Below are 24790 nucleotides of genomic sequence, written 5' to 3'. Positions count from 1 at the left end.
TAGAGGAGTTCTTCATTTAGACCAAATGGTGAAATAGACTTCAGGCGAAAAATCCAGCGAGCCTCATGTTGCAGCAACCATCTGTGCCGATTGCCACCTCTCTCATTGAACAGAATCCTCTGTAGACCAAAAAATTGCGTGTTAATAGATTTGCCTCCATGTACTCTAAGGTAGTGAGCTGCAATCGGGGTTAAAACCTTACCCTTCATAAGGTCAGCATGAGCTAAATGAATTGTAGAAAGATGTTTTTGAGCTCGTTTTCTCAATTCCTGCGACGTCTGACCAATGTATACCTTGTGACATGGGCAAATAATGGCATAAATAACAAAACTGGTCTTACAATTTATGTATTGACAAAGTCTATGATCAGAATTGTCTGAGGGATTACGAAAGAGGTCCCTCGTAGGTGGCATATAAGGGCAGAAAGTGCAGTCTCCACAGGGGAAAGAGCCTCTCAGTCGAATACCCCGATTTAAACCCACAACGGGTCGTGAAAAGTGACTTCTGGTGAGTATGTCCCGTAGGTTGGAGGCTCTCCTAGCAGTCATCAAGGGTCTGGAACTAACGCAGGCAACAGTTTGGGGATCTGAGGTCAAAATATCCCAATTTTTTGTCAAAATGTGTCTCACCTGATTCCAGTTTGTGCTATACTCCGTGACGAATCTGACTGAGGAGTCTTGCAATCGGGGACGTGGTACCAACAGAGAGGCCTGGTCCGATGATCGGGCCCGCTGGAAAGCTTTGGAGATCACCCTCCGGGGATATCCTCATTGTTGAAAGCTCAGAGTTAGATCCCTGGATTGTTGCCTAAAGCTTTCATCAGAAGTACAATTCCGGCGGACACGAAGAAACTGTCCCGTTGGGATACCCATCCGGGTATGCTGAGGGTGGAAGCTCTGATATTGAAGTAGGCTGTTGGTAGCCGTGGGCTTGCGAAACAAGTCTGTCACCAATCTGTTTCCCTCCACAGAAATCCGAAGATCAAGGAACACTGCTGAATCAGGGGAACAAGAGTGAGTAAGAAAGATGTTCAATGCATTATCATTCAGCTCCCTGAGAAATTGTTGGCAAGAATTTTCAGTGCCCGTCCATATGAAAAAGACATCGTCTATGAAACGATGCCAATGTTTGACATGATCATGAAACATCTGGGAGCAAAAGACAATCGTTTCCTCCCACCATCCAAGAAAAATATTGGCAAAGGCCGGCGCACACTGTGCGCCCATGGCCACGCCTGATACCTGTTTGTAATATGTTCTGTCAAATAAAAAATAGTTATGGCGCAGAACAAAATTCAATAAATCCACAATGAAAGTCATGAAGTCGATTTGTACCACTGAGCCGATCTAGAAAAAAGGAAAAGGCTTTAATGCCATGGGCATGGTTAATATTAGAATATAGCGATTCAACATCGCATGTTATTAATAAATCCTGTCCCGTAAGGGTAATGTCACGACAGACACGAATAAAATCAGCCGTGTCTTTAATAAACGATGGCAAAGAAGACGCTATAGGTTGTATGAAAAAATCAATATAGGTACAAACCCTTTCACAAATACTGCCAATACTTGACACAATCGGCCTGCCAGGTGGTTTACAGGCATTCTTGTGTACCTTTGGCAAAAGGTAGAATGTAGGGATGATGGGATGCTCAACCCACATGAACTTTTTTTCACTCGGAGAAATGGTACCCATGGCTGTAGCCTGATTGATTAGTTTTTGTAATCTCTGCACAAAAATTTCCGTCGGATCCGAAGGCAATCTAACATAAAAATTAAGATTACTGAGCTGCCTTTTTGCCTCTTCCAGATAAAGGTGGGTGGGCCAAAGCACCACATTCCCACCTTTATCAGCCTCCCTGATGATAAAGGAATGATTGTTTTTCAAGGAATCCAGAGCATTTCTTTCCTGTAAGGAAAGATTATGGGTATTCCCAATGGACACAGGTAATTGCAGAATATCCCTTTTGGTAGCCTCAAAAAAGAATTTAACCGCAGGGACCTGTGAAAAGGATGGCGCGGTAGAGGACTTATTCCTAAATGGAAAAGGTTTCCTACCTGCTGGCGTAGTGTTATCTTCCAGCAGATCAAGGAGATCTTGAAGCACTTGCTGATCCACAATCGATGAATTTTGGATAACCTCTGGTCGTTGATGAATCACCTGCAGCACTAATTTTCTACAAAACAAGTAGAGATCCTTGATAAGATCGAATTTGTCTGTAGTCCGAGAGGGAGAAAAGGACAACCCTCTCTGCAGCACTGAATATTCCGCTGGTGAAAGAACATAGTCAGATAAGTTAATTATTTGTAAATTAGATGAAGGTACCTGTGTGGATCCCATATCCGAATGAGGTCGAGGGGACAAAGTCAACGACGTCTGTTCCTGTAATTGCGTCGATATGGCGACACAGGGCCCTGCCGATTGGTTGGACGTTTTCTGAGTCTCCTTACGTTTGCGTCCACGTCTAGTCTGACGTCGAGATCGCTGCCTCCCGATGATAAAAAATCACTTGAACTAGTCGCATCAAGTGTAATCCCAGAGGAGGCAGGGGCCTGGCGGTTAGAAGATTGCAGATTCGGGCGTGAATTGCCCAAATGTCTCCAGCGAAATGCCCTCTGATTATCAAAGTCAGAGCGATCCCTTATGAACTTTTTTTGTTTGCGATCTGTAACTTCTTTTTCAAATTTATCAAGTGTCTCTTTAAGCTTGGATTTGAAGGGTATTACCAATGAAACCTCATCAAAAGACGCCAATCTACTTTCCAATTCCTTTATGTTGGTTTTAACAGAATTGAAGAGTTGTCTATCATGCTCTAACAACATATTTATGATAATCTTGGAGCATTGTAAAAGTCCCTTTTCCCATGTCTGTTGGAATGGCAATGATGGTTCCCATGCGGGAAAAATCTGCACTCGCAGGCCTCTAGGTACAATGCCTACACTAAGATATTCTTCCAAAGATCTGATATTCCACCACAATCTAGCAGCCGATTTGTGGGCGGAAATAATATCTAACGAAAGTTTGGTGAAACCAGAATCATTAGTAACAGGATCAGTATTGGAAAATAGATTGGATGACTGGGTCCGCCAAGCGGCCTCCCTACTCTCCCAATCCATACCACAGGGATACAAAACACACCAGACAATAAAAACACAAAAACTGATGAATAACAATAGTGTGGTGATGTGTTGGGGGCGGGATTATGTGTGGTGATGTGGTGGGGGGGCGGGATTATGTGTGGTAATGGGGTGGGGGGCGGGATTATGTGTGGTAATGGGGTGGGGGGCGGGATTATGTGTGGTGATGTGGTGGGGGCGTGGGATTATGTGTGGTAATGTGGTGGGGGGAGGGATTATGCGTGGTAATGTGGTGGGGGGGCCTGTATTATGTGTGGTGGGGGGCGGGATTATGTGTGGTAATGTGGTGGGGGGCGGGATTGTGTGTGGTAATGTGGTGGGGGGCGGGATTGTGTGTGGTAATGTAGTGGGAGGGCGGGATTATGTGTGGTAATGTGGTGGGGGGCGGGATTATGTGTGGTAATGTGGGGGGCGGGATTATGTGTGGTAATGTGGTGGGGGGCGGGATTATGTGTGGTAATGTGGTGGGGGCGGGATTATGTGTTGTAATGTGGTGGGGGGCGTTATGTGTGGTAATGTGGTGGGGGGCGGGATTATCTGTGGTAATGTGGTGGGGGTGGGATTGTGTGTGGTGATGTGGTGAGGGGGCGGGATTGTGTGGTTTTGTGGTGGGGGGTGTGATTGTGTGTGGTAATGTGGTGGGGGGCGGGATTATGTGTGGTAATGTGGTGGGGGCGGGATTATGTGTTGTAATGTGGTGGGGGCGGGATTATGTGTTGTAATGTGGTGGGGGCGGGATTATGTGTTGTAATGTGGTGGGGGCGTTATGTGTTGTAATGTGGTGGGGGGCGGGATTATCTGTGGTAATGTGGTGGGGGTGGGATTGTGTGTGGTGATGTGGTGAGGGGGCGGGATTGTGTGTGGTGATGGGGTGGGGGGCGGGTTTGTGTGTGGTAATGTGGTGGGGGGGCGGGATTATGTGTGGTGATGTGGTGGGGGCGGGATTATGTGTGGTGATGTGTTGGGGGGCGGGATTATGTATGGTGATGTGGTACGGATTGTGTGGTAATGAATGTGCAGTTCCCCAATCTTGGGATCACGGGGGGTCTCAGCATTTGGATTCTTAGCGATCAGCAAGTTATCTCCTATTCTGCGGAGAGAAGAAAATTGATTTTTACTGATCTCAAGTTTTAAATCTGAGCAGAAGCCCTCGAGGTCTGATTGCATGAGAGAAAAAGGTTTTATTTTTTTTCCTAGAAACAGCGCCACTTTTCTCCATGGCCAATCTATGGTACTGCAGCTGGTATCCATTCATGGGGCTCATCTGCACTATTAGACACTGGCCATGGTCAAAACTAGCAAAGAAAACGTACACATTTTTCCTCAGTTTTATTTTTTTATTTTTTACTAACCCTTTGAAATAATCTGGTCTGATTCCATTTCTCAATATTTGAGTCTTTTACTTTGTAAAAATGTTGCAAAAACTCATCTACTAGACCTGCACAATGTGGCATCTGAAAATAAAGCTTCAGAGTCCTCAGAGTGTTTTTTTTTTATTATTAATGGAGACAGTGAAATATCAAAGAAATATCGGACCCTCTGGCACTTTTCTGTCTGAAGTGGGTCAGAAATTCAGTGATCTGTAAGGTTTGTTACATGTGAAGGTGGGAGGGGAGTTTAATATTGACGATATCATATACTCTTATTATTTATGTGACATGTCGTGCTTAGATCTAGATTATGTACTAATCCATCTGTCTCGTCCAGTTTAATGTAAAAACATAGGCTATGTTGCTGATTGGCCTCGGCAACTCAGGTCATGTTAAGTAGTGTTCTTCACATTTCTCAGAAGGAATTTTCTCATCCGCTTCCTCCTGCTACCTCCAGTGATTAGTTCTTGTAAACCTTGATGTGTTGGGGGCGGGATTATGTGTGGTGATGTGGTGGGGGGGGCGGGATTATGTGTGGTAATGGGGTGGGTGGCGGGATTATGTGTGGTAATGGGGTGGGGGGCGGGATTATGTGTGGTGATGTGGTGGGGGCGCGGGATTATGTGTGGTAATGTGGTGGGGGGAGGGATTATGCGTGGTAATGTGGTGGGGGGGCCTGTATTATGTGTGGTGGGGGGCAGGATTGTGTGTGGTAATGTGGTGGGGGGCGGGATTGTGTGTGGTAATGTGGTGGGGGGCGGGATTGTGTGTGGTAATGTGGTGGGGGGCGGGATTATGCGTGGTAATGTAGTGGGAGGGCAGGATTATGTGTGGTAATGTGGTGGGGGGCGGGATTGTGTGGTAATGTGATGGGGGGCGAGATTATGTGTGGTAATGTGGGGGGCGGGATTATGTGTGGTAATGTGGTGGGGGCGGGATTATGTGTTGTAATGTGGTGGGGGCGGGATTGTGTGTTGTAATGTGGTGGGGGGCGTTATGTGTGGTAATGTGGTGGGGGGCGGGATTATCTGTGGTAATGTGGTGGGGGTGGGATTGTGTGTGGTGATGTGGTGAGGGGGCGGGATTGTGTGTGGTGATGGGCGGGTTTGTGTGTGGTAATGTGGTGGGGGGGCGGGATTCTGTGTGGTAATGTGGTGGGGGCGGGATTATGTGTGGTGATGTGTTGGGGGCGGGATTATGTATGGTAATGTGGTGGGGGGAGGGATTATGCGTGGTAATGTGGTGGGGGGGCCTGTATTATGTGTGGTGGGGGGCGGGATTATGTGTGGTAATGTGGTGGGGGGCGGGATTGTGTGTGGTAATGTGGTGGGGGGCGGGATTGTGTGTGGTAATGTGGTGGGGGCGGGATTATGCGTGGTAATGTAGTGGGAGGGCAGGATTATGTGTGGTAATGTGGTGGGGGGCGGGATTGTGTGGTAATGTGGTGGGGGGCGAGATTGTGTGTGGTAATGTGGGGGGCGGGATTATGTGTGGTAATGTGGTGGGGGGCGGGATTATGTGTGGTAATGTGGTGGGGGCGGGATTATGTGTTGTAATGTGGTGGGGGCGGGATTATGTGTTGTAATGTGGTGGGGGGCGTTATGTGTGGTAATGTGGTGGGGGGCGGGATTATCTGTGGTAATGTGGTGGGGGTGGGATTGTGTGTGGTGATGTGGTGAGGGGGCGGGATTATGTGTGGTGATGGGGTGGGGGGCGGGTTTGTGTGTGGTAATGTGGTGGGGGGGCGGGATTATGTGTGGTAATGTGGTGGGGGCGGGATTATGTGTGGTGATGTGTTGGGGCGGGATTATGTATGGTGATGTGGTGCGGATTGTGTGTGGTGATGTGTGGGGGCAGAGCTACTGTGCAGGGGGCGGGATTAGCGAGTAATCACGATCGATGCCTCATATATATATATTTATTAGTCAGCTCCCTCCAGTGGTGGCTGTAGACAGAAACCAGTTAATCATTTAGCTTTTATGACTTTGTAGAGGAATTGAACATTGTATCAGGATAATGAAAATCTGTAAATATGCATTGAGAAATTGTCCAGAGATTAGGACCGAATAAATACATGTAAATAAAGAAAATAATGTCATTGGGTCCACTACAAGTTGAGCCCGCGCTGCTGACTCCTTTATGTTTTAACCAATATAGTACATAGTAGTGACTGAAGGGCTTAAAGTATTTGGAGGGAGGGGTGTATTGTTTACATATTTGGCACTTTGTTCCTAAAGTGGTTTTGTAAAAGTAGTCATGATGTACAGCACTTCACATTTTTTTCCTAATTTTGCTGAAAGTGTTTGATTAAATACAGATGATTTTAAATTTCACTGGCACTGATAAAAGTACTATAGAGAAGCAGCAGCAATTATTACTTAGTTTAAATACCTTGTTAAAATCATCAAGTTTCTCTGACTCTGCTGCTCTTTTCAGTTTTCCGCTGTGTCGTTCCATTGCAGAGATATTCACATTTATTTCATTTAGAGCGCAACATGTGAAATCTCTGCTTTGCAGTCCAACTTAACGATTCTTCAGTGAGTGAACTCTGTCCGTGCACTGTCAATCACAATTCGGCAGCGTCTGAGACTGATAGACTTCTAGATCAGCATCTGTGAGGGCGGTTTGAAAGCGCACACTCCCAGAGAAGACTGAAGAAACATCAAGTTGGACTGCAAAGGAGAGATTTCACATACTCCGCTCCAGAAGAAACAAATGTAAATATCTCTACAATGGAGCGACGCAGCTGAAAACAGAAAAGAGAAGCAGAATCAGGGGAGCTCAGGGATTTTCATAAGATATTTAACTCTCTTTTTTGGCGCAAGTGACGGGTCGTGTTTAATACGCCTGAGTTATCAGAATCATGCTCAGTTGGCCAGTCTTTGGCCTCTGCGGCCACCTATTCGACCCTCTAGATGTCACAGCGTCTTTCACATCCTGAATTTCTTAGTCTTTAATTACTGAAATGGAGCAAGAGTGTAAGGTTGCAGCAAGCTGCCTCCCGGCTACACACGTTGCTGCATAAACTTAAGGTTTACAAGAACTAATCACTGGAGGTAGCAGGAGGAAGCGGATGAGAAAATTCCTTCTGAGAAATGTGAAGAACACTACTTAACATGACCTGAGTTGCTGAGGCCAATCAGCAACATAGCCTATGTTTTTACATTAAACTGGACGAGACAGATGGATTAGTACATAATCTAGATCTAAGCACGACATGTCACATAAATAATAAGAGTATATGATATCGTCAATATTAAACTCCCCTCCCACCTTCACATGTAACAAACCTTACAGATCACTGAATTTCTGACCCACTTCAGACAGAAAAGTGCCAGAGGGTCCGATATTTCTTTGATATTTCACTGTCTCCATTAATAATAATAAAAAAAACACTCTGAGGACTCTGAAGCTTTATTTTCAGATGCCACATTGTGCAGGTCTAGTAGATGAGTTTTTGCAACATTTTTACAAAGTAAAAGACTCAAATATTGAGAAATGGAATCAGACCAGATTATTTCAAAGGGTTAGTAAAAAATAAAAAAATAAAACTGAGGAAAAATGTGTACGTTTTCTTTGCTAGTTTTGACCATGGCCAGTGTCTAATAGTGCAGATGAGCCCCATGAATGGATACCAGCTGCAGTACCATAGATTGGCCATGGAGAAAAGTGGCGCTGTTTCTAGGAAAAAAAATAAAACCTTTTTCTCTCATGCAATCAGACCTCGAGGGCTTCTGCTCAGATTTAAAACTTGAGATCAGTAAAAATCAATTTTCTTCTCTCCGCAGAATAGGAGATAACTTGCTGATCGCTAAGAATCCAAATGCTGAGACCCCCCGTATTCCCAAGATTGGGGAACTGCACATTCATTAGCAATGGAGCCGCGATCGCGCATGCTTTGCTTCCAGTCCCTTCATTGATTATTCCACTGCTGGAAATAGTGGAGCACTGTACTCTCTAGTCCTATAGACAATGAATGGAGTCGAGGTTGAGCTTGCAGAGATCCCAAAAAATGTTGAGAAATAAATGTAGAACGCATTAGACAAGGAATTTAATTTAAAGGGGCACTCCAGTGACAGGTTATGGCATATCCCTCTGAGAGGTGCTAACTACCAGATTGGTGGGGGTCCAACCGTTCAGATTTGCCCATAGTCCACAGGGATTTTGCATCATATAGTCATAACCGTGACACCATTCAAAGGGTGGACACACGTCCCCTGTTCTGGGATTTAGAGGGGCGTCAGTGAATCTATTAGGATAGCTTGCAGTATCTGGAGTGCCCCTTTAATTTACTTGTATCATTGGGCAAGTGAAAATTTATGTAAAATCCCAAATATTTACAAGAAAAGACATCGTACATTGTGTGTGCTGCCACTTCTTGCGCTATCTCTACCAGCGTGGCTATCAGCCACATTCCCCGGATCCGGCCGCATCCTCTTTCTCTTGCAGAAGCACAAGCCGCTGATATCAGCTGCTGGAAATAATAGCCGGGGATTAAATTATTGGCTTTTTGTGGATGACATATTTTATCGTCTGTCTCTTCGGATCTATCAGGATAATTTCTGACCCGGCCTGGTTGCTGATGATTATGATATCATTGGAACTGAATTATCTTCCTTTTATTGCTGGAGAAGCTTGCAGAACATTGCAGGGCAAGTGGATTAATCTTGTCAGATCCGGAGGGAGCATGCACAGAGGGGCGAGACTGGAGGAAGGGAACGCAGGCGTTGTGGGCACAGCAGGGGAGCCAAGTTTTCTTTCATGTAGAATGTATAATTCTTAATTATTGGGGACTCATTATAGCAGAGATGAGCCTCATAGCAAAAGTCGAATTGCCCACCCTTCTGATTTTAGACCATGCCCCAACCCTCCCCTGACCTTATAGTGGAGGAGACATGACCAAAGTGGGCCTGGTGCTTCCCTTTTTGTGATGCAGCCCATGATAGAATGTAAGAGATTTTGCAGGCTCCCTCCACCATTAGGGCTGGTGGATACAGTGCAGGTTAGACAGATTCCATCTCTCAAAAGGAGACCTGATGTGTCCTCCTTTCCCTTGCTTTGGGGTTGGATATATCTCTAGCAGTTACAGTATGACCCACTCTGGAAAACAAAAGTTTGCATTACTCACAATGTAACAGAGTTTTTGATAGTTTTCAATTGTTTGGGGACAAGGGATGCCACCCGAAAGACAGTCGACTCCAAGAGTCTTCCTGGTGTAGACTGGGAAGGCCAGGTCCTTGATCTACTATGGTACCAACAGAGTCCCCCACCCAGAGAAACAGACCGATGGGTTTAACTGGGTGGGTGGAGAGCCTGGCCGCTTGGTTCTTTGTGGATATACCTTCCAGGGAGATACCTACCTCCAGTCGCTAAGAACCTGGCCTCCTGGTGCCCGGTATGCCTCCATAGAAGTCATTGTCTCTTGGAAGGTGAAGAACCAAGCCAATGACCTCCAATGGCTCCACTAAGCTCCCTTGATAGATGCATAATGTGGGGAGTCATCTGCTATGGCTGGGAGATATCTTCAGTGTCGAGACCTATTCAAAGAATGGATGCAAGATGAAAGCCTTGGAGAGGTATCGAACCTGGTGCTGGAATGGCAGAAGCATTAAAACTCCCCACCAATGCTCGTTAAAGATGCCGTGGTCCAGCGGCTACATCAGCAGTCCTTGGCCGTCTGATGTGGGCCTGGAACACCTGTCAGCATCAATGGCACCTGCTTTGATTAATAGGCCAAGCGTTTTCATGCCACAATGATGAAGTTGCGTCCGGCCCACAAAATAGAAGTGCAGGTAGGAGGTATTTCGCAGGGTTCCCTTTTGGCAGCCAAGGACTAGAGATAGAAATGAATACGCGTTCTATCCACAAAATAAGGGATATAACACCTACATGGACATGTGAGTTTGGCTTAACATAAACTCTATAGTACTTACGAGTAAAAGGGTTGTCCGGCCATATGATATTGAAGACGTCTGACCTCTGGATAAATCATCAATATCAGATTGGTAGAGGTCTGACACCGGGCAGAATAGGATCTGATGTGCAGTACACATCAGGCGCTTTTCCACTTCATTCAATCTGCTCAACTGGCCACCGCCAGGAGGGTGCCATATGTGAGACCCCCACCAATTAGATATGGGTTAGGTCATCAATATCACATGTTCAGAAAACCCATTTAAAGAATCAAGCTGATCATAGGGTTTCCCTTTGCGGTGTCATCCTGCAATCAGCTATGAAGTGGTGGATCTGACAGTGAGTGATCAATTTCCCTGCAGCGTCTCAACAGGGGAAATGAGGTATTGCATGTAGTCACTGAATTCAGTAATCTGGGTATGCAATGCATAGGTAGATCCAGTCATCTAGTGCACGACATCCTCTTTGAAGCCAACCTGTGTAATGGATGAGGACCACCCTTTAACCCCTTAATGACGGAGCCAAATTTTTTAAATCTGACCAGTGTCACTTTATGTGGTGATAACTCTGCAACGCTTCAACAAATCACAGTGATTTTGAGACTATATTTTCATGACGCATTATACTTTATGATATGTCAATATGTTTTGTGTTTATTTATAAAAAGTATCAAAAATGTTAGAAAAATGTTAAAAAATTTGCACTTTTCTATATTTGAATGATTATCTCTTTAATCCAGATGGTCATACCACAGCAAACCATTAATAAATAACTTTTCCCACATGTCGGCTTTATATCAGCACCATTTGTAAAATGTTATTTTATTTTGTTAGCATTTTATGAGGTTTAAAAATGTAGCATCGATTTTCATATTTTCAAGGAAATTTACAAAATTTCTTTTTTTGAGGACTTATCCATGTTTGAAGTGCCTTTATGGGTCCCATATATTGGGAAACCCCCCAAAGTGATACCATTTTAAAAACAGCACCCCCTGATATATTGAAAACTGCTGTCAGTTAGTTTGTTAACCCTTCAGGTGCTTTACAGGAATTAATGCAAAGTGACATGACAGAAATGAAAATGTGTATTTTTACCACCTAAATGTCTCCAACTTCTGAACAGATTACTACGGCAGCCAGACTCTAAGGCCATTATTTGGACGTGAATTGCCATGGCAAACATCAGGACCACAAAATCATGATCTGAGGGCACCAGCTGGGATAAAGAGGAAGCCTTCACACTCTTTTAACCATTTATAATGATGTAGTCACTATTGACAGCAGCATCTAAGGGGTTAAACAGATTTGGATGGTGCAAACACTGATCGTGGCTGATACAGCAAGTTGTCAGCTATAGTGGACAGCTGACAGCTGCTGGATTGTCACCTGTATGGGGACACTATTCTATTATATCTCAGGTCAGTTAAAAGACGTATTGGCTGTCATTAAGGGGTTAAATTACTAATATACTGTTTATGGATTAGTCCAATACATGAATAGGGTTGAATTGCAATAACAGGCACAGCCTACAGTGGTGCTGTTTTCTAATCCCCAACAACCCCTATATGAAAAAAAAAAACACAAAAACACACGGGGGTACTGAATAGTGAAATATAAAGGGGGAACAATGGATATCCGACCCAGAGTAGGGGATGGGGTAGTACGATGCCTTGTGTTAGGCTCCACTCCTCCAGCATTGCCTCTCGTAGGAGCAGGAAGAGCATTTCAGGTAAGATGTAAATATCTGCGTCTACAAAGTGATTTACTTAAATGAGATTCAGTAAAAAACAGCTTAAGATAATCATCTTGTCAATTTTACCTCAGTATCATCACGTTCCCAATGTTTTCTTACCCTATGAGACTCATTGGTCTGTATAAAAAATATACATAATGTGATGCATATGACGCCAGATATAAAGGAGCCCCCCGCCCGCCACATCAGACATGATTACACCCACTTCTGTACAAAAGTATGTATCCCCTTCAAGTGGTGGAGGACCTCACCTGGTTGTTTGGGGGCATATTGCCACCACCACATCCCTGAAGTACCCATTGACCACCCCATAAGAGAATAAATGGCCCCTAATAAACAAAGGGGTTCATCGTTCTTCGATTAACCAGCGCTGGCATGACACAGTTATTAGAAAGCATTGCAGACATGGTAGAGAGTCACGTGTGGCCTCCAGGTGACATTGCTCGTCCGTGTTATTATAGTACTCACCTGGCCAGGACCTCGTACCCCCAGGGTTCACCATCAATAGCCGCAGACTACATGAGCAGGCGACAGACACTGGGTAACGGCTGCCATCCAGAGTCAAGGTGTCACCCTCGCTCACGATGATCATATCGCTGACAATGAATCAGGTCCGCTAAAATAGGTCACTATTAATATAGGAGCGGAAAAGAAAAAATAGCTCAGGCCTAAACCTATAACAAGTGGCGCTGGGCAAATATGAGAAGTGTAGAGCTGATAATATCCCGGATCGGTGATGTAGAGAAATGACAACCAGATGTAACGGACACCAGTGGCATGAGCACCACGACCATTATCATTATACGAAACACAGATTTTGGTATTTTTTCCTTTACACCATAATTTGTAAAATAAGGACCTGGACCGCAAATCCAAATATTATACATTAATTAAATGCGACAAAGCAAAAATGTACAGAACTGGTCACAAGGTTGTTAGCCAACATTTCGATCAAATTGTATAAGCCCACTGTCACGTCAGTGCGACCTCTGTAGTGGCTACCTACTAAATGTAGTATTGGAGGGCGACCACCACCTCCACGACACTGACCATTTCGGGCAGTTTGCCTATTTGAACAGGTATCTCGACTATTGTTATGCAACTGCTGGAATAACTACCCTTGTCAAGGCAATCAAATTGTATAAGCCCACTGTCACCTCATTCATTTCAATCAAAATCACCATAACGAACCCCATCACTTTTTTGGGGGGAGGAAATAGAGAGTAACAATATTCTACTCAGAACTTAAGACCCCCACTGACCTCCCCTGATAAGTTTTCAGCCCCCCAGGGCATTGGTTAGTTTGCATTTGTGAAAGTCTGACTTTTTAATCCATTTTTAATCCATACAGCGCCATATTTTATTCTTATTGTCTCTGTCTCTTTACGATTCCTGAGTCGCACTTCTAAGACCGACATCTAAGATCAAGAAGAATGATTCATTCCACAGTATAAGTAATATATGTTAAACTGGGTCAAGGCTGTGCACCGGCCCGTTTGAGGGCTGTAACCACTACACAGGTGATTTTTGATCTGACTGTTTTCTTTGGCAAATTTTGATTAATTAATTACAGATTCTCCTAAGAAGGAAAGAGAAATTCCACGTTCCATAATCCTGCACGATCGAGGGCACAAAACAGCACAATAAACCTTGGATAGTACACTGTACTACATTGTAAACCTACCCTGAAGAATTTACCAAATGATTGCTTAAAAAAATCATTCCCGAAATTCACGGTACAAGTTTGCGCCACAGTGTCCAGACCGGCCATGGGTCTCCAGCCCTAAACACAATAACTTCACAGGTGTATGAGGCTGACATGAGTTCGGGAGACCTGTGGTCAGTTCATACACCGATGACGAACAGTACTCTTACTGTGAATTTTGCGCATTTGAAACCGGCCAAAGGAATTGTCTGATTTTAAGAACTAATCTACAAATACCTTGCAAAAAAAAAAAGTGTGTGTGTGGAGGTGATCACTAATTTAGGAGCTTTGTTTTTACCCAGAGTGAACAACAGCTGCAAATGATGTGACTATCCTTCTGGAGGACCCACCATGACTGTACGCTGATTGATGTTAATGGAATCTGTGTAATGCTGCGTTTCACCTCTGGGGGTGCTGCAGGAGAACTGAACACCTCGTATCTCACGATCAGCTGATTACTGGAGGTCCCAGCAACAGTTCACTATGAGATTAGCATGTAATTAGGAACTAGGAAGGATTGTTCGGAGCAGAGAGCCCCTTTAAGAACCCCAACTTCCAACATCAGCCCCAAAATGAATTGACTGCACAAGATGGCCAATGAGATGTCCATTTTCATTCTGGGGCCATCAATACAGTTGTCTTTTTCTGCACCACAAAAATGCAGCATTTGGATGAGAGAAAATTAAAGCTGATCCACTCCACTAGTGCAATACAATAATGCTTAGGATTCCACCTTGACACAATCAGCACCAAATAGGCGACATGTTAATCTAGCCTTACCACCAAAGTGCATGGGTTTTATACCAATATCATCCACACTCTGTATTTTTTGTGTGTGTGGATTCTGCATAGTTTTTTTCATTGCTGTTTTTACATTACCAAAATGTCAATTCTTTGTGCAGTAATAATCAGAACTGATTTTCCCTTTTGCAACGGAAAGGGTGAAATCTGCACCAAGAAAAATGCTGCAAAATCTGCACGGAAGCGATTCTGATGTAGAAAAGCTACACATACAGAGCTGCAGGAAGACCAACACATGCCATGTCTTGTGCCAGGAGAGGTATATAGACCTTCGTAGCCTTATAACACAGGTAGATCATCATATGCAGAGACGGACTCGCAATTCAAAGGATCATCTATTGGGCCCTGACGCAGGCACAATGAGCCCCCATTGAAGACGGCCCCATTGGGAAGAGACTTTGGAGCAATCACTTGTCACCAGGGTCTATTAAAAGTGGATGTGTCCTTGTTCTTGTCTGTTGGGCCCCGTCCAGCACTGAGCATATTGCTGGCACGTTGAGTCACTCTTCCAAAGAATATGCATTTTCCTGTTCACACCAGGACTCAGATGGGTAGTTTCTCATGAGTGGGTGTAAATATCTCATGTGCCAGGCAATAAGTACCGTGTAATGGAGCCGCAGTGTTCACACCTCGCATGGTGAGATACGCTATGTGACTACTGAAGGAACAGTAAAGATAACAAGTGCATAGTAACAAGGTCACGAGACGCAAGAAACAATCCAGATGCTTACGTTATACAGGCCTGCTCAGGAAGATGAAGTGAAAAAGTTGTCCCAAACAAAAAGATTTTTAGGGAGACACAGAATTTTCTATCCATGTTGAGTGCAGGTATAGGGGTTGTTCAGGAGATAAAATTACTTTTAAAAGGCCTCAGGGAAAAAAAAAAAAAGAAGATAACTACCAGTCCTTTAAAGAATAAAAAAAAATACGATAGCTATCATGTCACTTGCTTAATCAGAATAAGCTCAGTGTTACTGAGCAGTGTATCTGTGAATACAGCCCTACGGAGAGATAACACACTAAGCAGAAACATCATGGAGGAAAATACACATCAGCACTGTGCAGTAAAGCCATGAATCCAGCTCTTAGGAGAGATAAACCACTTGCTAGAAAGCAGCTGTATGGAAGATATTGTACATCATCGCTGAACAGTATACCTATGAATCTAGCACTTGGCAGAGATAAAAAAAAATTACTATAAAGCAACTGCATGGATAACAATATACAGCAGTACTGCACAATGTAGCTGTGAGTCCAGCACTTAGAGATAAAACTAGGAAGCAAGATGGTGGACATTGTACATCAGTGCTGAATTGTACAGCTGTGAATCTAGCATTTGTGAGAGTTAATATACTTAGTAAAACGCAAACGGATGGATGACCAGATACAGCAGTATTGCACAATGTAGCTGTGAGTCCAGCTGTTAGGAGAGATAAAAGTTGCAAGAAAGCAATATGGTGAACATCGTACATCAGTGCTGAGCAGTAAAGCAATGAAGCTAGCACTTGGGAGAGATAAGAGTTACTGAAAAGTGATAGCATGGATGACAATATACAGCAGCACTATGAAGTGAGGCATGAAAGGTATTATGCAGAAGTGCTGAGAAGTGTAGCTGTGGACTAAGCACTAGGGTGAGAAAACTAACTAAAAGCAGCAAAAGTGGCATGGAGGATATTAGGCAGTAGTACTGAGCAGTGTAGCAGTGAATCCAGCACTGGGCTGAGATAAAATACGTAATAGAAGGCAGCAGGTATTATATAGCTGTACTTCGTTTTGTAGATGTGAATTCAGCTCTGGGATGAGATGAAGAATTTACACTGCTACTTCCCCACCTCCCTTCATAGAATTTAATATGCAGCTGTAATGTGATCCTCAGCTGGCAGTCTTTATTGAACAAGACAGATTTATGTTTTTTTCAGATTGAATGAAGACTTTAGGAGGCAGGGGGGATAGGAAGTTGCTCATAAGTGGAGAAAAGTTTTCTCTGCTAAGATATATTGCAAAGTTTCTTATGTTTCTTTCTGTTAGCTTGTGCTATTGATTTATGCAAAGTTTTTGGAAATGGCTGCACTTAATGATGCTGAACTGCAATACCAGACACTGGCACGGTTTTTAGCTATAATGTTTCAGCCTTAATAATCTGAAAAAAAAAAAAGCACCAGTTTTGCCAAGATAGAGGTATAGTGAGAGCAAATGATGACCTTATGGATCTGCACCCTCAGAGACCTCTGGCATCAACTTATTATAGGCATGAGATGAGGAAGAGGAGGTCGGGGGTCACATTGAACAGAACACGCAGCAGTTGTCTGTATGTACCAGTGTGGGGGAAGAAGAGAAAACAGTTCTTCCTTGACAGCCAAATGACAAAACACATCAGAGCTGTCACCTCCCTCCCATCAGTGAAATGAGCTGTCACTGCACTCTAGGCGCTGTCTCTCCCATCACCCCAGAACACAGGCAGATCTGAGGAAAGTGCGCAAATTATTGTCAGCATTTTACAAGTTGTAACATCCTTCACCCACCTAAACCTTCCCGTCTCCACCTATTACAAAAGCTGCAGCACAAATCATGGAGAATTGCAAAGCCAAGATCGAAAGCAGGGAACGAGCGAGTACGAAAGCAAGCGAGTGAGGAACACAGAAATCCCTCCGTCTGAAAGAGTCAGTCCACACACATGAAAGGGGTTGTTTAATGCAGCAGGTGCATGGATGATTGGGAGAAGCAAAAATGGTTGCATCAAATCGGCCATTATTGTGTCCTTAAAGACAGTCTACAGCTGCACCCAAAGTTCTGGTCACGGAGCCCATAGATGATGGTAGAACAGTTTGTGCGCTTGATTTTGCAAAAAAAAGGTGCATGCACAATTAGCTCATGTCATACGTCAGCCTCCTGCAAAGTCACTTGGTGGGTCCAGGATATATTAGGCCGAGAATCTGAGCATGAGATGGCTTGTGGGTCTAAGATCAATGCTTGAAAGTTCAGGAAGGTTTGCTGTGGAAGGTCTGAGAGTACAACTGTTGAGTATAAAACAAGAAGCTTTGATTTGGTAGTCACATTAAAGCAATAATGACCTACAGTGGGGGAAAGAAGTATTTGATAAGCTGCCGATTTTGCAAGTTTTCCCACCTAGACAGAATGGAGAGGTCTGTAATTCTTATCGTAGGTACACGTCGCCTGTGAGACAGAATCAAACAATAAAATCCAGAAAATCCCATTGTATGATTGTTATGTAATTAAATTGCATTTTATTGCATGAAACAAATATTTGATACAATAGAAAAACAGAACTTAATATTTGGTGCAGAAACCTTTGTTTGCAATTACAGAAATCAGACATTTCCTGTAGTTCCTGAACAAGTTTGCAGACACTGCAGCAGGGATTTTGGCCCACTCCTCCATACAGATCTTCTCCAGATCTTTCAGGTTTCGGGGCGGTCACTGGGCAACATTGAGTTTCAACTCCTCCAAAGATTTTCTTTTGGGTTCAGGTTTGGAGACTGGCTAGGCCACTCCAGGACCTTGAAATGCTTCTTACAGGGGACATTCCTTAGTTGCCCTGGCTGTGAATTGGGTCATTGTCATGCTGGAAGACCCAGCCACAACCCATCTTCAATGCTCTTACTGAAGGCAGGAGGCTGTTAACGAAAATCTCACGATAGTTGACCCCATCCATCCACCCTTCAATACAGTGCAGTCTTCCTGTTCCCTTTGCCGAAAAGCACCCCCAAAAGTATGAGGTTTTCCCCACCATGCTTCACAGTTGGGACGGCGTTCTTGCAGTTGTACTCATCCTTCTTCCTCCAAACACGGTGAGTGGAGTTGAAACCAAAAAGTTCTATTTTGGTCCCATCTGCCCACATGACCTTCTCCCATGCCTTCTCTGGATCATCCAGATGGTCACTGGTGAATTTCAGACAGGCCTGGTCATGTGCTGGCGTGAGCAGGGGGACCTTGTGTGCCCTGCTGGATTTTAATCCATGACAGCATAATGTGTTACGAACGGTAATGTTAGACTGTGGTCCCAGCTCTCTTCAAGTCATTAACCAGGTCCTCCCGTGTAGTTCTGGGCTGATTCCTGACCATTCTCAGGATCAGAATGAGATCCTGCATGGAGCCACAGACCGAGGAAGACTGACAGTCATCTTGTGCTTCTTAAATTTTCTAATAGAGACAATAGTTTTTGCCTTCTCACCAAGCTGCTTGCCTATTGTGCTGTAGCTCATCCCAGCCTTGTGGAGATCTACAATTCTGTCCCTGGTGTCCTTCGACAGTTCTTTGTTCTTGGCCATGGTGGAGAGGTTGGAGTGTGATTGTGTGGAAAGGTGTCTCTTACACAGGTAACAAGATCAAACAGGTGCAACTAATTCAGGCAATGAGCGCAGAGGAAGGTCTACTGGTAACAACCAGCGAGTAGAGGAAAGTCTACTGGTAAGGTCTACTGGTAACAACCTGCGAGTAGAGGGGATCTCCTGGGAACAACTAGGGGGTAAAGGGAGATCTACTGGGAACAAGTAGAAAGTAGAGGGAGATCTAAAGGGAACAAGTAGGGAGTAGAGGGGGATCTACTGGGAACAAGTAGGAAGTAGAGGGAGATCTACTGGGAACAAGTAGGAAGTAGAGGGAGATCTACTGGGAACAAGTAGGAAGTAGAGGGAGATCTACTGGGAACAAGTAGGAAGTAGAGGGAGATCTACTGGGAACAAGTAGGAAGTAGAGGGAGATCTACTGGGAACAAGTAGGAAGTAGAGGGAGATCTACTGGGAACAAGTAGGAAGTAGAGGGAGATCTACTGGGAACAAGTAAGGAGTAGAGGGAGATCTACTAGGAACAAGTAGGGAGTAGAGGGTGGTCTACTGGGAACAAGTAGGGAACAGGGCGATCTACTGGGAACAAGTAGGGAGTAGAGGGCGATCTACTGGGAACAACTCGAGGGCAGAGGAAGATCTACGGGTACACAGAAGCCTGGGATAGATAATGATGTCCGGAGTGCGGCCTGTGGGCACGGGGAGGTGGTGTAATGCGACCATATGATATTATATGTAGAATACCTTTTGTCATCTTTTATTTGCAGACGTCCCCATGATTCCCGGCCTCCTGTTTTTTTTTATGTTCTCACTAAATGTAGACCATGTGATGATGTGAATGGTTATTTTCCAGCCTGAATCACTGTCAGCGGGGAAAGAAAAAAGTACGGCCCATTACAGCAGCCAGATGATAGAGGAAAACAGCTCCGCACGTAGGTAGAACAAGGAGAGCGGCAGCTGTCTGTAGATAAGCTGTGCTTGGGGTGAGCGGATAGTGGGGCCGAATGAGCAGTAATAGCGCAAGGCAGCGCAGATCGTGGCAGGGAGATTAAAGGGCTGCCGCTGACTTTCTCGTTCGCGGGGCCGAGGTGAGCAGTGTCACAGACACATAATTGGAGGCCACGTGAGCCGTCAGCCAACACGCTGCTCCAGCCTGTGATCATCAGGATGAGTTTGGCATATGACACCACAATAACCTCCAGTATTTAGGATTGAACGCTGTGAACTCGGCACATGGAGCAATTCCTGGCAGGTGGAGGGTTTGGACAATTTGGGCCTAATTTAGGCGTACTTTGCAAAACAAAATAAAAAATAAATTGCGGTTGAGTTTCCGTGCACTCTCCCCCCGGTCCCCGCACAAGTCTGCTTGCACTGTAATCCTTCACATTTCTCTAACCTTTTCCCCCTGCAGAAAAAAAAAAGATGATTTTTCAGCCTAATGAATTGAAGCCCAAGGAGGAAGGTGCAGAGGCACAGGGACAGCACGCGCCTGTCAGCCGGATCTGCCAGCGAGATCTGAAGTCTTGGTGTAAAGCGATCGTGTTCTTCAAAAGAAAAAGCTGCTAATGAGAGCGTTTCTCTGTGAGCACAGACAGCAGCACACAGGCTTGTTCAGCAAGGCACACCGTGGCCACGGCTGCCCACCGAGATGGAAATGGGCGGCCAATGATCACTGAACGCTTTTTTTTTTTTTTTTTTAAAACAGCGCCACTCATGGATACAGGTCGTGTTTGGTATTGTCACCTCGATCCAATTTAAGTGAATTTAAGACTTGCAATACCAGACACAGCCTGTGAATATGAGTGACGCCATTTCCAAACCCTTTAAATATATTACCGGATTTACTATTTAAAGGGTTTGTGCAAGATTAGATAACATGGCTGCCTTCTTCAAAAACACAGTGCCACTCCCATTTACAGGTTGTATCTGGTATTATAGTTCTATACACGTCAATGGAGCCGAGCTGCAATATGTGCCAATCTGCAGACAGGGGTGGTATCATTTTTTCTTTTTTGAAACCTGGACGCCTTTTAAACTTTCTACCATTATTAAAAGGACAGATCTAGAAAATAGAATTATTCTTACCGTTAATTCGGTTTCTAGGAACCTTCCACGACGGCATATGGAGGTTGCCTCTTTGCCCTAATGGGGAACAGGAAATGGAGAGGTTAAAAGGCCCTCCCACCTCCCTCTCACCAGTGACTTATAACTGAAAACCATAGCACCGGTTTACCTTGAATCCCAGAATTAAATCCAGGAGTATAGGGAGGGAACTAGCGCCGTCGTGGAAGGTTCCTAGAAACCGAATTAACGGTAAGAATAATTCTATTTTCTCTAGTCACCTTCCACGACGGCATATGGAGGAATACCAACTAATTTGGCGCTAGGGAGGGACAACGGCCTGGAGTACTTTCCGGCCGAAGGCTAAATCTTTGTTGGGCATTATATCCAGTCTGTAATGTCTGGAGAAAGTATGCAATGAAGACCATGTGGCTGCCCTGCAGATTTGCTCTGCTGATGCACCTGCTCTTTCTGCCCAGGAGACTGAGGTTGATCTAGTGGAATGAGCCTTGATTCCCACTGGAGGAGTTTTGTCTTGAGCCAGGTATGCTTCTGCTATTGCTCTCTTAATCCAGTTGGCAATAGTACTTTTGGCTACCTTTTTTCCTTTGTTTTGTCCTGACGGATGGACAAATAGATTGTGGTCGATTCTGTAAGAACTGGTTTGTTCTAAGTAAAATAATACAACGCGCCTGACGTCCAGCATATGGAATTTCTCTTCCTTTGGATTTGCAGGATTTTGGCAAAAAGAAGGTAGAATAATTTCCTGGGAGCGATGGAAGTCTGATACGACCTTTGGAAGGAAGGAAGGGTCTAGGCGTAGTATTATAGAGTCATCTCGGATGGACAGGTATGGCTCTCTTATTGAGAGGGCTTGCAATTCTCCCACCCTCCTTGCTGATGTAATAGCCACTAGAAAAATTGTTTTATAGATTAGATTTTTCTGGGAGCAGGAGGATAACGGTTCAAAGGGGGGACCCGTGAGCCCCTGTAACACCAGGTTGAGATCCCACAGTGGTACTGTTATTTGCTTCTTTGGATTCATTCTGGAAGCCGATATCATGAATCTTTTTACCCAGCGATGATTTGCCAGATCTTGATCGAATATTGAGCTGAGGGCGGACACCTGGACTTTTAAGGTGCTAGGTCTGAGGCCTATTTCTAAGCCCCTTTGTAAAAAATCTAGAATTTTTGAAATGTTCGGGTTGAAGGGATCTGGCACCTCAGGAAGACAAAAGGATGAGAATTTCTTCCAGATTTTATTATATATAGCAATGGTTACCGGTTTCCTAGATTTTTGAAGTGTGGAAACCACTGCATCTGATAGTCCTCTGGCTCTTAATATTTGGGCTTCAGTAGCCATGCCACCAGATTCCACTTGTGGGCATCTAGGAGATGGATTGGTCCTTGAGAAAGAAGGTCTTCTTCCATCGGAAAGTGGAACGGCCCATCCACCTGAAGGTCCACTATCAGGTTGTACCAACTCGTCTTGGGCCATAGCGGAGCTACCAATATGGTAGGCGTTTGTTCTTCTCGCACTTTCTGTAAGACTTTCGCCAGTATTGGGATTGGTGGAAACGCATAAGCCAGCCGGAAATTCCACTTCTGGACCAGTGCATCCACGCCTTTGGAGCCGTCCCTGGGGTTCAGAGAGAAGAATGCTTCGACTTTCGCATTTCGGCTGGATGCAAAGAGGTCGATTTCTGGGAGACCCCATTTGTTCACCAGCATCTCGAAACTTCGGTTGCTCAGGCACCATTCCCCCGGATGTATGTCCTGGCGACTTAGATAGTCGGCCTGAATGTTGGACGAGCCTTTCAGGTGAACCGCTGTCAGAGATAAGAGATGTCTTTCTGCCCAGGAGCATAGTCGGGCAGATATATTCTTCAGGCAATTGTTTTTTGAACTGCCCTGATGTCTGATGTGGGCCACCGTGGTCACATTGTCCGAATATATCCGAACGTGATGTCCCTTGATCAGATGACCTCCTACTAGTAGGGCTTCTTCTACAGCTTTTAGCTCTCTGTAGTTGGAAGATTTCTTGCTTGTTGACTCGTCCCAGAGACCTTGGAAAGGGGTGTGATTTATCATGGCCCCCCAGCCTCTCTGGCTGGCGTCTGTTGTAACTGTGGTCAGTGGGACTTGCGTCCAGCTGACCCCTTTTTGTAAATTTTTTGGGGACATCCACCATGCCAGGGAGGCTTTGACACGGCCTGGCGTGTACAGTCTTTTGTTCAAAGAACTGGGATGGCCATCCCAATTCTGCAGGATATGTGCCTGAAGAATTCTGGAATGGGCCTGGGCCCATGGTACCGATTGAATGCAGGCTGTCATCGAGCCTACAAGAGACATGCCTTCTCTGATTGTAGGGGATCTGGTGTCCCTGAACGTTTTGACCTTTGATAAAAGGGTTAGACGGTGTTCCGATGGGAGGAAGGACATTTGTCTTGCAGAGTCCAGGAGGACTCCCAGGAATTTCCTGCATTTGGAGGGTCGTAGGTGAGATTTTTCCAGATTCGGCACCCACCCAAGAGCTGTCAGGATTTCGAGAGTCTTGGATACATGAGATTCCAGGACCTGTTTGGTAGGCGCTATTAACAGAAGGTCGTCTAGATACGACACTATACAGACGCCTTGCTTCCGGATAAAGGAGATTACTTCCCCCATTATTTTGGAAAATACCCTTGGAGCAGAGGAGATTCCAAATGGGAGGACGTTGATTTGATAATGCTCTATCAGACGTCCTCTCTGTACAGCAAATTTGAGGTATTGGCGATGTCTTGGGTGAATGGGGATGTGAAAGTAGGCATCTTTCAGATCGAGAGTGGCCATGAAGGAGTGTGGACCTATCAAGGGAATGGCATTCTTCACTGACTCCATCTTGAATCTTCGGTACTTGATATGCCGATTGAGATTCTTTAGATTTATAATAACACGGGACTCGCCCGATGGTTTGGGAACCAGGAATAGGCGGGAGTAATGCCCCCGATCCCTCTCCCATTCTGGTATTTGGGATATCGCACCCGACATCTTTAGGGTCCTGAGACCGGACTCCAAATTGGATTGATCTTTCAGGGAAGGTAGGGAGGTGACTTTTAGACCCCGTGGGGGGGAGGAAATGAATTCTATTAATAGACCCTCTTTGATGACATTGAGGATCCAGGGGCAAGAGGTGATGTTTTGCCACTGGGAGTAAAAATTTGAAAGTCTCCCCCCCCACTGGATCGGAGTCACCGTTTTTCCTGTTGAGATTGCTGTTGTTGAGGGATAAGGATGTTTCTCCCTCCTCCCTTCGGGTAACTCCACCTCCCGGACTTGCCTTTTCCTCTCTGAGAGGTTTGGGCCTGAAAGGGATGAAAAAACTTCTTTTTGGGAGTTTTTTGTTCTGGGAGGGCTTTCTTTTTATCGGTAGCTTTCTCTAAGATGTCGTCAAGAGAAGGCCCGAAAACGTAGTTACCTTTAAATGATATGGCGCATAATTTGGCCTTAGAGGTGATATCACCAGACCACATTTTTAACCACAGCGCCCTTCTGGCCGAGTTAGTCTGTACTAACGACCTTGCAGCAATTCTGATAGTTTCCATAGAAGAATCCGCTAGGAAACCCGTGGCTCTAAGGAGACTAGGAAGGGAGTCTAATAATTCAGCTCTTGAAGTGCCTTGGGATATGTGAGATTCCAGTTCACCTATCCAGCGGAATAGAGCTCTAGCCACGCATGTTGATGCGATATTGGCTTTGAGTGCTACC

General features: G+C 44.9%; 1 protein-coding gene across 4 annotated transcripts in view; it reads left to right on the top strand.

Moving 5' to 3' along the window:
• Window positions 1-24790, top strand: part of LOC143806402 (uncharacterized) — a 124419-nt gene that overhangs the window by 42032 nt on the left and 57597 nt on the right. Inside the window, exon 6 of one of the 4 annotated variants that reach the window (XM_077286888.1) lies at window positions 971-1245. The exons of the other annotated variants lie outside the window; for them this stretch is intronic. Within the exon in view, the coding sequence (XP_077143003.1) occupies window positions 971-1017 (47 nt within the window). The 3' untranslated portion in view covers window positions 1018-1245. Of the gene's footprint in view, window positions 1-970; window positions 1246-24790 lie in introns of those variants that run through there. 4 annotated transcript variants of the gene reach the window in all.

Source organism: Ranitomeya variabilis, chromosome 2 (genome assembly GCF_051348905.1).
Source record: "Ranitomeya variabilis isolate aRanVar5 chromosome 2, aRanVar5.hap1, whole genome shotgun sequence".
NCBI classification, from domain to species: domain Eukaryota; kingdom Metazoa; phylum Chordata; class Amphibia; order Anura; family Dendrobatidae; genus Ranitomeya; species Ranitomeya variabilis.
Note: the sequence above shows the minus strand (reverse complement) of the source record. Positions and strands in the feature narration are given on the sequence as shown.